This window comes from Phaethon aethereus, assembly GCF_964289735.1.
Source record: "Phaethon aethereus genome assembly, chromosome: 19".
In the NCBI taxonomy this organism is placed as follows: domain Eukaryota; kingdom Metazoa; phylum Chordata; class Aves; order Phaethontiformes; family Phaethontidae; genus Phaethon; species Phaethon aethereus.
The window spans coordinates 4,256,615-4,268,685 of NC_138595.1; the positions used below are offsets into that span (position 1 = coordinate 4,256,615).

General features: G+C 56.0%; 1 protein-coding gene across 1 annotated transcript in view; it reads right to left on the reverse strand.

Moving 5' to 3' along the window:
* Positions 1 to 94: 94 nt before the first annotated feature.
* Positions 95 to 12,071, reverse strand: part of NXN (nucleoredoxin) — a gene marked incomplete at its 5' end in the record, with an annotated part of 51,942 nt that continues 39,965 nt past the window's right edge. The window contains 4 exons of the mRNA XM_082008423.1: positions 95 to 435; positions 2,925 to 3,049; positions 5,722 to 5,901; positions 11,795 to 11,901. Of these exons, the coding sequence (XP_081864549.1) occupies positions 253 to 435; positions 2,925 to 3,049; positions 5,722 to 5,901; positions 11,795 to 11,901 (595 nt within the window). The 3' untranslated portion in view covers positions 95 to 252. The remainder of the gene's footprint in view (positions 436 to 2,924; positions 3,050 to 5,721; positions 5,902 to 11,794; positions 11,902 to 12,071) is intronic.

Genomic DNA, 12,071 nt, shown 5'->3' on the forward strand with positions numbered 1-12,071 from the left:
GATACGGTAACAGTTCTGGCCTGGCTATTAGAGAATATATCACCATGAAGCACAAGCGATGTCTCCAAACGCCAATGACTCCCTGCTGAAAGTGCATCTCAAGGAGTTTGCTTAGGAGAAGGATTCACTGCGTAAAACAAGGCACCACAAGAAGGTTGGATACTGGGTCGGGCGTGAGGACACGCTGGAGAATCCACGAGCGGCGGAAGAGAGACCTAGTTTTAAATAATGTCTGTTGGTGCAGAAGCCCCCTTAGATGGGCTCAGGTTTTAGCTTGTCTGCTAGAAAGTCGCTGACAAAGGCTTCCACAATCTCGGGCGTGATCTCCTCCACATCCATCACATACTTGGCCCGGGCCGACATGTCCAGGATGGTGAGCAGGGGCGCAGCCTCGGGCAAGTTGGTGTAATCCCGCAGGGAGTCGGTCATGTCATCCTGGAGGCCAAAACGAGAGGGAGAGAGGTGCCATCAGCAGAGCCAGGACAACCAGGACCAGTTTACTGCTTCGACACCGTGGTACAGCCCACAAATACCTCCCGAGCGTTTGGGCCTTGCACCAGCATTGTAAGACCACGAGCACAGCAGCCACCAGCCACCTTGCTGCTTGCTCTGCCTGTGTCTTCTGTCAAAACCAAACTGGGCTGATTTATTCCAGGCTGGGATGGGACCATGCACTCCTCCAGCCCTTTCCGTACAGGGCACAGCTCCCAGCACCCCCAGGCTGACCCGCCACCCTTGGGCCACCATGGAGCCTCTGAGGCAGGAGCGATTTCAGCATCTGCAGCTCAGGAGCTGGGGGCAACCGCTGAACGCGAGGGCTCGCCACCCCTCTGCCAGCACAGCCACGGCCTCACCACTCACCTGGGGCAGATGCACAAAAGGTGCACGCCCAGAGCAAACCAGAAAACAGGAATGGGACACAGACCCGTGCTTTGAGCCAACGTAGAGACCCCAAGCGCAGGTCCAAGCGTCTGAGTGCAGCACAAAAGCCGCCGGGCTCCCTAGCAGCAGGCTGCTTGCAGGGGGAGCAGGCTGCCCTCCCTTCGGCCAGGCACAGCACAGCTCTGGGCAACGGGGAAAACTAGTTTGTCTCTGACAAGGCTGTGTTGTGCAGAAGCCGGTGCTGGGGCGATTCATATCCTGCTCTCGGCCAAGCCCACAACATGCGGCAGCCGAAACGGGGTGTTCCTCCAAGCCCCTTTCCAAGGGCACTAATAGAAATGAATCAGTCTGGTTAGTGGCTGGTGGCTCTGCAGCACGTGGCGGCAGCCGGCAGGGTAACTCCTGCCGCGCCTCCCCTTCCATTGCAGGGGTTTCTGGCGCAGCCGGACCACATGGCGGGGAAGGGCGAGCGGGGCTGGGCCCACCGCCTCGGGGCTGCGGCGCTCAGCCGCCCCCCACCCTTCCCGCCTCCCAGCCCAGGTATCGGGATGCCTCGTCCTTTATCCGATCACAGCAAAGGGACCAAAACACGTTTCTAATCAATGCAAAACCGGCCCAGACGGCACTGAGAGGAATGGGAGGCGCCTGCTTGGGCCGTGGCTGGGCTGCTTTGTGCATGGGGGCTGGCGGAGACCCCGGGGCCACTGCTCCCGGCTATTGAGGTGACGGATGAATGGGATGTGCCGGACGCTCCCCATTCTTCGCCCCGGCAGCGGTAGGGACGTCAGGAGCTGGATGAATAGCGGCAATGTTTCAGCTACAGCCGGCGAACGGGAGGAAAACGCTTCGCAGGCTCTGGGGGAGGGGGCAGGTCCTGGACCCTCCCAAAATAACCTTCCCAACAAGGGGCTTATTCAGGGGCGCAGAGCTGAGCTGGGATGCTCAGAGACCCGTTACGGCAGTGGGAGTGGGAGTGCCTGCCCAGAGGGGGCCGACAGGGCTGCAGGAGATGGCGGTGGGGGCTCGCCTGGCGGGGGGGGGGGCCAGGGTGCGGCCATGGGAGCCCTTTTGTGTGCGTACTGCGGCAGTGACGTGAGCGTGGAAGGACGGAGCAGGCGCACGGCTGCACAGCGGCTGCCACCTGCCCAGGCCCCGAGCAGCACCTCGGGAGGGGAGCTACAGGCCTGGGAGGGGGGCTGGGAGCTTTTTTTGACCGTTACACAAAAACTTCCTCATTTGCAAGCCTGCAGCAGGGCAAAGAGCCTGCACGGGGGAAAGGGAGGCCAGAAGCCCCATTTTCCCACTTCCCATTTTCGCCAGCAGATTCCCAGGGCAGGGCAGGGCAGAGCGGAGCTGGGATGCTCGTGCTGCAGCGGCAGCGGGAGCACAGCCCCATGCTGCCCTGCTGCTCCCCGAGCAGCCCCTGCCCGCTCCCAGGGGCACTTTCGTCCGGCATTGCCCACGCAGCACAGAAACAGGCCCAGCCCGCGGGACTGGGGCTGCCTCCCGCAGGCACTCCTTTAGGGAGGGGGCTGGAGCACCGGTCCCTGCCCTCCTGCCAGGGTGGGAAGGAAGGAAACAGCACCTGAGCAAGGAGGGCAGTGCCAAGGCTGAAACCCAAACCCAGCTCCTCTCCCTCTGCCCAGCCGGCTTTCCTGCCCACCCAGCCTCAGGGCTCGAGGGGGCAGCGGGCAGCGCAGCATGGGGCTGGCAGCCCCAGCATGGCAGCTCCTACTCCCTCCCACTTCCCCCAGCCCCTCTCTGTCCATCCCCAGCAGCTCCCTCACCCGCCATCAGGCTTTTCCACCTCTGAGCAAACATGGCTGGGACCCCTTTGCCAGAAGTAAAATCCAGCAATGAGTGCAGGGGACCGAGCCAGGACTCAGGTCTGGTTTTGCTCCACGGTCCCTGGCTAGCTGCAGTAGCTCTGTGCCTCTGTGCCAGTTTACCCATCTGAAAGCTGGCGACAGCGGGACCTAAAACAGCTCAGTGCTCGTACAAAGACACACCAGGATGCAACCCTGTGCTCTCCTCCTGCTTACCTCGCCCGCCACAAAGAAGAGCAACGGTGCCTCCTCCTCTTTGGCTTTGTACTTGGCAATGATTTTTTCAGCTATGGGCTGAATCAGTTGTTTCGCTGCCTCCGACTCTCCGTCATCCTCCGAATCTGCAGGGCAGAGGTGGGAAGACAAAGCAAAAAGGTTACGATCAGACAGATGCAAACCGGCCGAGTGCTGGCAGCTCTGTCCCACAGCACCACCATGGAGGAAACCAGAGCCCGGATGCGAAGCACAAACTTCAAAGCTGCGCGGCTCTGTAGCAATTAGGGAGCAGCTGAAATGCGCCTTTGATGTGAGACAGGGAAACATGTAACAGAAGAGCAGCTCCTGCTCCCAAAATACTTCACTGCTCACTCCCTGGTGCCGCTGCTGAAGTGCAGGGACAAACAGGCACAAAAAAGCCACTCTGCAGTTTCAGCAGTGTCAGGATGTTTTGAAGACCAAACGAACGTGCTGATCTGAGGCTGCTTGCCACCCCTGCCTGCCACCCACCACCCCTCCGCCTCAGGACGGCTGCTCTGCAGCTTTTCTGCTCCAGTCTCCGCAGCGGCAGCACTGCAAAGGCAGCTTTGATTTGACAGAGGTAGAGTAGAAAGAGATGGCAACATCAATCAAACACCAGCCACCACTGTAAGTTCAAATACTGAGCTGGAAAGAGAAGAGACTGTGTCCTTGAGCAGCATCGAGATATAAACGATTTCAATTCAGGGACAACTTTTGGTATTAGGAAAAAAACAAGTAAGGCGGCAGAAGAGAGGCGCCTGGTTTCCCGGTCGCATTCTGCTCGTGCAGCTCTCATGGTCCCTGATGAAACCACCCAACATGACCTGTCCAGCCCCAAGCTGGGACAGGCACTGCCCACAGCCAAAGCGCTCTCTCTCTGCCCTTCCCTTCCTTCCCCTTTGGCTTCTCCAAGCAAAGCAGGGGATGCCAGAGACACTGCATGCTGCATTTTGGGGTCTGTCCTCTGTATGGGACAGTGATAAATACGTAGAGTTGTGGGGTATTTGCAGGGATTGATTTTTCTCCAAACAATGGCTGCTGGCAGCACTCCAGGCAGCCCTGCACACTCTGGCTAACCCAGCCCTAAACTCTCTGGGGGCGGATGTAGATCGGTCAGGATTTATTCACAACTGGCTCTTGCTAAGCTTGCCTCCTCCGGCGGCTGCCTCCTCCTGGGGGTGATGCTGCTCGCGCAGCACAGGCACTGATCTGCTGAGGGGGTCTCCCAGCAGGACACGGGCTGACCAGGAGCCCCCGTCCCCGACGCCTGCCTCGCTGCAGCACCAACTTTGTCTCAGCCCCAGCACATCGCCGGCAGATTTCACCAAGCTCAGGCAGCCCCTCAAGCGCCGAGAGCGAGCCCCAGCCACTGGCCGGAGAGTGCTCTCCTGACAAGCTGTTTGCAACAAGGTGATAGAAAAACTTTGCTCAGAGCAAGATAAAAATAACTCTTTCCAGAGGCCTGCAGTGCCGGCCCCAATCAATCACGCTTGGCGTGGCCAGCCAGTCCTCCCCGCGCAAGGAGAGTATTTTTGGCTCTGTGCTCACGTCCCCTGCTGGGCTATGCTGAATAAATAATCAGGGTCAAAAGGAAATCTGAAAGGGAAGAAGGGAAAGAACGACAGACACGTTATCAGCACTGCAGAGAAGGGTGTGCTGCTCACAAAGGGCGTGCGAGGAAGCAGGACACAAGCCCTGCCCTGGCCCAGGCCCCTCGCGCAACAGCGGCAGGCTCAGGGCACGGGGGACTTCTTCAGCAAACCCCCACCGCAGCTCCACAGAGCTCTCAAGGGACAGCCGCACCCCCCCAAGAGCCCAGGACCCCGCAGCTCGCTCCCCGGGATGCTGTGCACGCCCCTCTGCAGCCCCCCTACCCTCCCCCGGCTCCGCCTGCAGCACAGCTCATCCCAGCCACGGCCCTCGCCTGATTTAACCGTCCATCGCTGGCAGGGAAGCGATGAGGAACGAGCCAGCTGCGCTCCGGATGAGCTCTAGGGCTGTCTCCAGCCACAGCGGATCTTCATGCGTGGGTTAGCAGTAGAAGAGGGACAGGAGCTTTGGGGAAAAGCCTGCCCTCTCCTGCAGCCAGCGCGCCACGGTGGGGGAATCACCCAAGGACCAGCAGAGCAAGCAAGAAGACCCTCTGACTCCCACAGCCCCGCTCAGCTCAGGGATTCAACCCCTGAGCTGTGGTTTCCAGCACAGAGCTCCAATCCCTCCCAGAAATGCTTCCTCTGCCTCCTCTGGTATGTCACGTGTGCCTGAAGTCGCTGCTCCAGAAAGGCCTTCCCTGCCTCCACCACACCGGCCATGACAGTGCATTTCTTGTACTCCCCAACACCTAATCAGCATTCCTCTCCACAGCCGCCGCTGAACCATCTTTGATACAACAGCTCCTCTCCACTGCAAATCGCTGCTCCATCACATCCCTCGGGTGGCTGGGCTGGAGCTGCAGGAGACCCGCGGGCGCAGGCAGGCTCTGGCACACCCCTGTGAGCTGCAGCAGCCCATTTCTCTGGTACGGGCAAGGCTCCAGGTCTGTTAGGCCCTTTGAATCCCTCTAGGGAACTCCACAGGGACCTCTGTATCCCCATAGCCTTTCTGGACCCCGCAGCATTGCTCCTGGTGATGGAAACAGGCTGATGCCCCTTCCCATGGATGCTGTCACCACTGGAGGCAGGTTCGCAGCCCCGTGGCCAGCTCCAGCCGAGCTGGCAGGTAGCCCAGTCCCCTGCCCGAGCACAGGCTCTGCTTTCAAAGCAGCAAGGCTCCATACCTACAAAGAGAACGAGGCACGGGCCCTCATTCAGCTGCACGGCGTTGGAGTCTGTCAGCTCCAGCACGGGCTTGGGATGCCAGGGGAACTCGCGGCATTCGATGTCGTTCAGCACCTCCACCCGCCCCTGCCGCGTGATCACGTCTCCCTTGGAGTCCAGGACGATGAGAGTCGGGATGCCTGCGATGGAAGAAAAACAGGGGGGGGGTCAGCCAAAGCGTGAACTGGCCAGCGACAGGGCATGGGGAGAAAGGCCTTTTCCTGTTGCCTCCGGCTCTGGCAGGAGCCCAGCGAGAATGCTGCCTCTCGACAGTTCATGCACGGTGTGGGAATGGGGTCCCTGGATCCTGTTTCCGTCCTAGCAGAGCACTGTAATTCAGCAGCCAGCGCAGGAAGCTGGGAGACAGGCTCTGGCACTGCCTGCCTTTCCCTGCCCGAGTGCAGGCAGGGGTCATTGCTGTCTGACACTGATGCTCCTGGATGCAAAGCCCACTAGGGGTTTCAGGGACGCTCCTTGCAAGCTCCCTCTTGCAAAGTGCCAGACAGAGGTGCCTCCTGCGTGTGAGGCAGAGCAGCACTGCCCCGCAGGCACCATCGCCCCAGCGCTCAGAGGTGGCTGCCGCTGGAAGAGCCCAGTCACCGGTTCACAGGAACACATGCGAACTCTTCTGCAGGGCGGGCTGCAGACAACAGCGGCCAGGAAGCAGGGTGTGTTCCTTCCCAGAAGGAATGCCATATATTTTGAAGCCACGAACTCCTCCATGAACCCTCACACCCCTCCTTGGCGCTAACCGCCCAGCCATTTCCAGAGCACGGGGATGTGCATGACAAATCGAAGGTTATTACCTGGTTCAGATGCTGTTTCGTACCACCCAAGCCTGGCAAGGCAGGCACCTGACACCACCGGTGGAGGAAAGGGCCCCAGACCAGCACTAATAACGGTAATTTAGTGCTCAGGGCCACGGATGCCCCCAGGAATACTCAAAAGACAGTGCATGCCTCTGCAAGTGGAGACGGAGCGGGACCATACACACTAACGCCAGCAGACTTTGTCACACGGCTAAACCGCAGGCAACGCTTGCAAACGAACCTGGCATCCACGTTGCTTGGCCGCTGCCCTCATGTAAGGGAGGCGAACGTGCTTGCCGCAGAGTTTTAGCCCAAGTCACCCACTCAAACCCGGCCGGGCCGGCAGTGAGGCAGGGCGGACACCAGCTGGTGGCCATCCCATCTGATAAGGCACCGACGAGGCTTTCCGGCCACAAAACGGTCATGGGAGTCAACAGGAGCAGCTCATGTTGGTGACTTCATCTGGAAAGCACAGCATTCCTCTCCCATCAGGGAGACAAAGAAACATCCCGCAAGGAAGGAAGAGGGGAGAGTTTGGGATCAGGCCCCAGGAGATGGGTCAAGTGCCCGGTGTTAGTGCCAGGTGCTGCTGTCTGCTTCTCACTACCCGGGCTTCAATCCGCTTGCTATCCAGCATCTCTGCCTTCACCCAGTGACATCCCCCCAATCACAACCGGCAAACTGAGGCAACTCAAATCCTCCTGCCCTCCTCCAAAGGTTCATTTCAAAGCTCATGGGTTAGAAATACCCTGCAGAGCCATTCTCTGAGCAGGGGCACCCAGTGTGCTTGCCCCTGCCGGACTGCCGGGGCAGTGCACTCTCATGTTCGTAGAACAGTGCATTACTCACAAGCTCTCTGAATTCTAGGCATTTCTCTAGGAAATACATGGCCGTCTGTCTGTCCCACGCCTGCCGGCAGGTCCAGGCAAGCGGCCGCATTCCCCTCATTCCAGCCTAGCAGCGCTGCTCACATTCCTGCCGGTGTGCCAGGGCTGCACGCTCCTGGCTGGTGCAAGAGCAGCAGCGCAGGAACGAGGCCCGATGGCTGGGCTTGCAAGTCCTAAAGGTATGCCAAGAAAACCATTTTATATCACAAAAAGGCTTATTCATTACCTGATGGTATTCAAAATAGCTCTAGGGCAGGGACGGGTTAAACAGACTGTAAAGAATTGGGAAATCTCACTCCGGCCCTACCCTGCAAGGCACAAACGACTACTGAAGCCAGGAAAAGCATAGAGTGATCAGCATCCCACATGATTCTGATCTTTATCCATTTAGGATTCCCAACCCTGTCCCAAATGCTTGCTTTTCTGTCCACTCCAGATCTGCATTATAGATGAGGGACAGGCTAGAAACGTGGGTTCAGCTTGGTACCCCGTCGCCACTCAGCATGAACAATGCAGCATACCAAGGCAGAGACTGCAAATGAGCTTTGCTGATCTGGAAAAATTAAGGGCCCAGTTTAGACACAGATCGCTGTCTGATCCCACAACTACCAGGGACTTCATCCACTATTCAAAGGATTTCGACTTACCCGATTTGTGTGGACACACACACCACGGCACTCATCCACTAAAACCTCCAATTGCAAATACCAAACTGACTCAGAAAACAAAGAGTCTTTAAGATAATTTATCCCGAGTTTAGCACACTTGGGAAATAAAAATAACGCATCAGAAAACTTGGGCCTGGGTTTTCAGTCTGTTAGGAAGTACAGGACATTGTGCTGGGTCAATCCCTGCAGCTTTTACCCTGCATCAGAGGTTTCCCACCAGCCATGAAGCTCTGGTTTCCTTTTCTGGACCCGCCTGGAGAAGGCTGAGGCTGCAACAACCCATCTGCTCCCGGTCCCAAGCATCGCTGCCTTAAGTCCTCAGCCCCTTCCTGCACATCCCTGGCCAGGTCCCTGGGGTTAGGATATAGCCTTACCAGGCTCATGGTGGCATCCCATAGCATCAGCCTCGCCTTCCCAGGTGAACCTTGTTACTGCTCCCCTGGCAAACACGTCCTCTTTGCATGGGACGCAGACCAGCAGGACCAGGGGAACTGTCCTTAACCTTATTCACACCCGCTACTAACCCAAATACTTCCCCCCGTCCCCCCTTCCCTGCTCATAGCAGCCACTATTTGTTATTTTAATGCCTTCTGGGGGCTTTGGTGATTGCCATGAGTCATAACACCAGAATTTACTTATCAAGAAGAATCACAGATCAGACACTCTGCAATGAATATTGTATAAGCTTGGATGAGAATTAGCATAGATTGGCTCAGTTTGATTTTATGCATTAGAAAATGGATTCGGTTCCCACGGGGCTAGCTTTTTATGAAAATACAGGGGCCAAATGATTTTTTTACAGAACCTGGCAATACATTTACTTACTTATATATTAAAACCCACATCCGACATGGAAATCTCATCTGCATCAAGTCTGTTGGGTGCTGACATGCAGCAAACATTCAGAATACACCAACCGCAGGACGGGTGGTGGGTTTTATTGCTGTTTTTTCATCTTTTCAGAAGAAAGCTCCAGAAACCTGGTACAAGAAACCTCCTATAACAGTGACTTCCAGGCTGCTCCCGCCAGCTGGGCTGCGAGAGTGACCGGTGGGTGTCTGGGCTAAAGCACGGGGCAGGGGTGAAAGAAGTTTTTGGAAGCTCCCCCAAGGGACTGCAAATCCCAGAGAGACACCACGGAGTCCACAGGAAATATTCAGGAACCCAAAAGGTCTCATAAGATACACAACAAAGAGGGGCAATTCCTATCCAAGCATAAAATCGATCCGTGCTCCCCACCCCATCGGAAGGAGAGCTAGCGTCAGGGGATTTCACCTAAGGCAGGGCCATGCAGACCAGGAGCTGCCTGCACAACAGAGGATTATTTCTAAGCAGTCACGACACAAGACATGACTCTTTCTCAAGATAGTGCTGCACCCAGAGGCAATTTAATACAGGGGGATACAGTACAGCCCACTGACTGCACATGGGTTATGAATAGAGGCATTCAAGTAAACCCAAATAAAGGCCAATAACTCAACCTATATTTTATACTGAGTTTTTGAATGCTGTAGGGGCCAACACAGGACTAAAACAACAAGAGATTTGACTCTCTTGCTGCTTTCCACCACTCAGGAACTTAAAGCAGTCAGGGAAGACAAGCTCTTCTGTTGTTTCAACTCCTGGCCTTAAAAAAACAGCAGAAAAACCACCCCACGTGGATGCTGTGCTCACAACCCAAGGCACCACCAGGACGGTATCGTGGACACTGAATGGGCTCCATGCTCTCGCTGGTGCATAGGTGCAGCTCCAAAGAGGGGCTTCAAAGATGCCTGGCAGCATCAGAGCCATGCACCAAGGGAAAGGCAGATGAGATTACATAGGGCTGATTTTTTCATTTAGGTGGAATAACCATCAGTGGCGATGAGCGGAGCCCATGACATGAAGCTCTGGTTGTAGAAAGCTTTCGTTGCAGCTAGTGCGGCAGCCTGCTGCGAAAGCCTGACTGCAAACAGGCGGGCAATGCTAAAGTTGGCACAGAGGATCCTGAGCTGCTGCCTGTGCAGGGGTCAACGACAACCTGGAGCCCCTGGGGAGCAGCACAGGGGTTTCCCTTCAGCCCTCTCCCTCGTTTACCGGTGCCCCGGCACCCTCCCCGCAGCACCCTGCTCCACCCTGGACTGCAGTGGGGAAAGAGAGCCCAGCCCAGCCCGACAAAGCCTGCGCAGCACCCGAGTGGGAAGGGAGGTGGGACAGCAATGCTCCCCATGCAGGGTGCAAACTAGCCTGCCCCCGCATTTCAATGTCACTTTGTGGGATCGCAGTTCATCCTTGCAGAGAGGTTCTCGCTTTATGGGAAAACCATGGCAGACAAGCAGAAAGATTTGCCCTCCAACATGCCCAAATCCCAGGGTCAGCATCCCTGGGAGAGCAGCTGAAATGCAGGGGTAATATGGGAGCTACCCTGGCAGAGGAAGCGGGTCAGGGCACAGGAGAACAGCAAATATTTATATTTTCAGGTCAGCACACAATGAAGAGAGACGTTTAAGGAGCCGGTGGCTGGAGTCAGAGGGAAAGCTGTTGTCACTGTTTCCCTGGCTACAGCATGCCTGGTGCTCAAGTATCCATGTCTGGACACCTTATTTACAGAAAGTCCCAGTGAAACTGGCAGCCGTCCTGCAGCGCTCAGCTGAAACCAGCACTGGAAAGGTTTGGGAGCGGGCCGGGAAAGAGGCAGATTAATTTGGAAAGCTCTTGCCTCATGGGAAGGTAATTAAGCAGCAAAATGATGACTATTTAAAGCAGGAGAATGGTTATTCTTGGTTTAAGGTCAGGGAACAGAGTTGAGTGACAGCACCTGAGCTCACCCCAGAAAGGGTGTTTGGAGAGGACCCCAAGCAGGCATTATTTCTCCTGCCACTCTCCCCAGGCTCTCATCCACCTTTGGCAACACTCCTCCTCCCCTGCAGACTGCATTAACCCTCTGCCAGCCTGCGCCCACCTCACCAATGCCGCATGGACATGGACAAGAAACAGGCACGTTGTACAAGACCCTTTAAGCACAGGGAGAAACTATATGTACGTACAGAAGACCTCCTTGTGAGCTAGTCACCTTGCACATCTCTGCTGCAGTTTGTATCCTGCAGGAACAAGGTGCCAGTCCCCAGGAGGGTTGCTGTGAGCTTTTATCGTCTTCGTGGCTCTTTGAAGCCACCCAGACAGAGTCTCTCCCCTGCCCCTCTGAGTAGCCAGGGCTGCTGGAATTCTGGCACTGGCACGTACAGTAAAAGCAAAGCCATGGTTTACATCAAACACGCACTCTTCTGTAATTCTTGTCACTAACATAAACCAGATGCCATCTTCCTCAGTCTCTGCAGAGAACGATGGCCTGCCTTTGCATTACATAAAACAGCAAGAAAATGAAATTTAAACCTTCAAGAAAAAGCAAAATAAATGAATCAGTAATTAGGCAAAAAACATCCAAGCCAAAAACAGCTTCCAAGTTTCCAGGAAGAATTAGGTTGTTTATGGAAGTCCTGCTTCAACTAACAGCCTGCCTGGCAGGTGGTAGGAATGTGAGTTTGTGGAAAGCAGAAACACGAAGCGGCTCTGCCCGGGGCACTGTGCTTTGCTTTGCTGTTTTCTTGTTTTAGTTAAAGAAGAGGAGACATTACACATTCAACAAAAGGAGCAGAAAGGAGAGCTGTGCATCAGCGCGGCCTTTCCTACCTTGTATGCCATAGAGTCGATTCAGGCGCGACCGTCTGGCCTCGTCAGCGTACGGCACGGCTACCCAGGGCATCTCGCTGAAATACTGCTTGAAGGAATCCTCTGACCTGTGCAAGGGGAACAGGGCATGGGATCCAGCGTACAGCCCCTCTGCCTGCCAGGCTCTTGCCTCTTCTCATTAAAAACCTGGCCCTTTATCCCTTGCACCAAAGCCCACCAGTAAGGGCTGCTGGCAGACACAACCTGGGCAGAGCCAGACGAAATTTAAAGCTCCCAG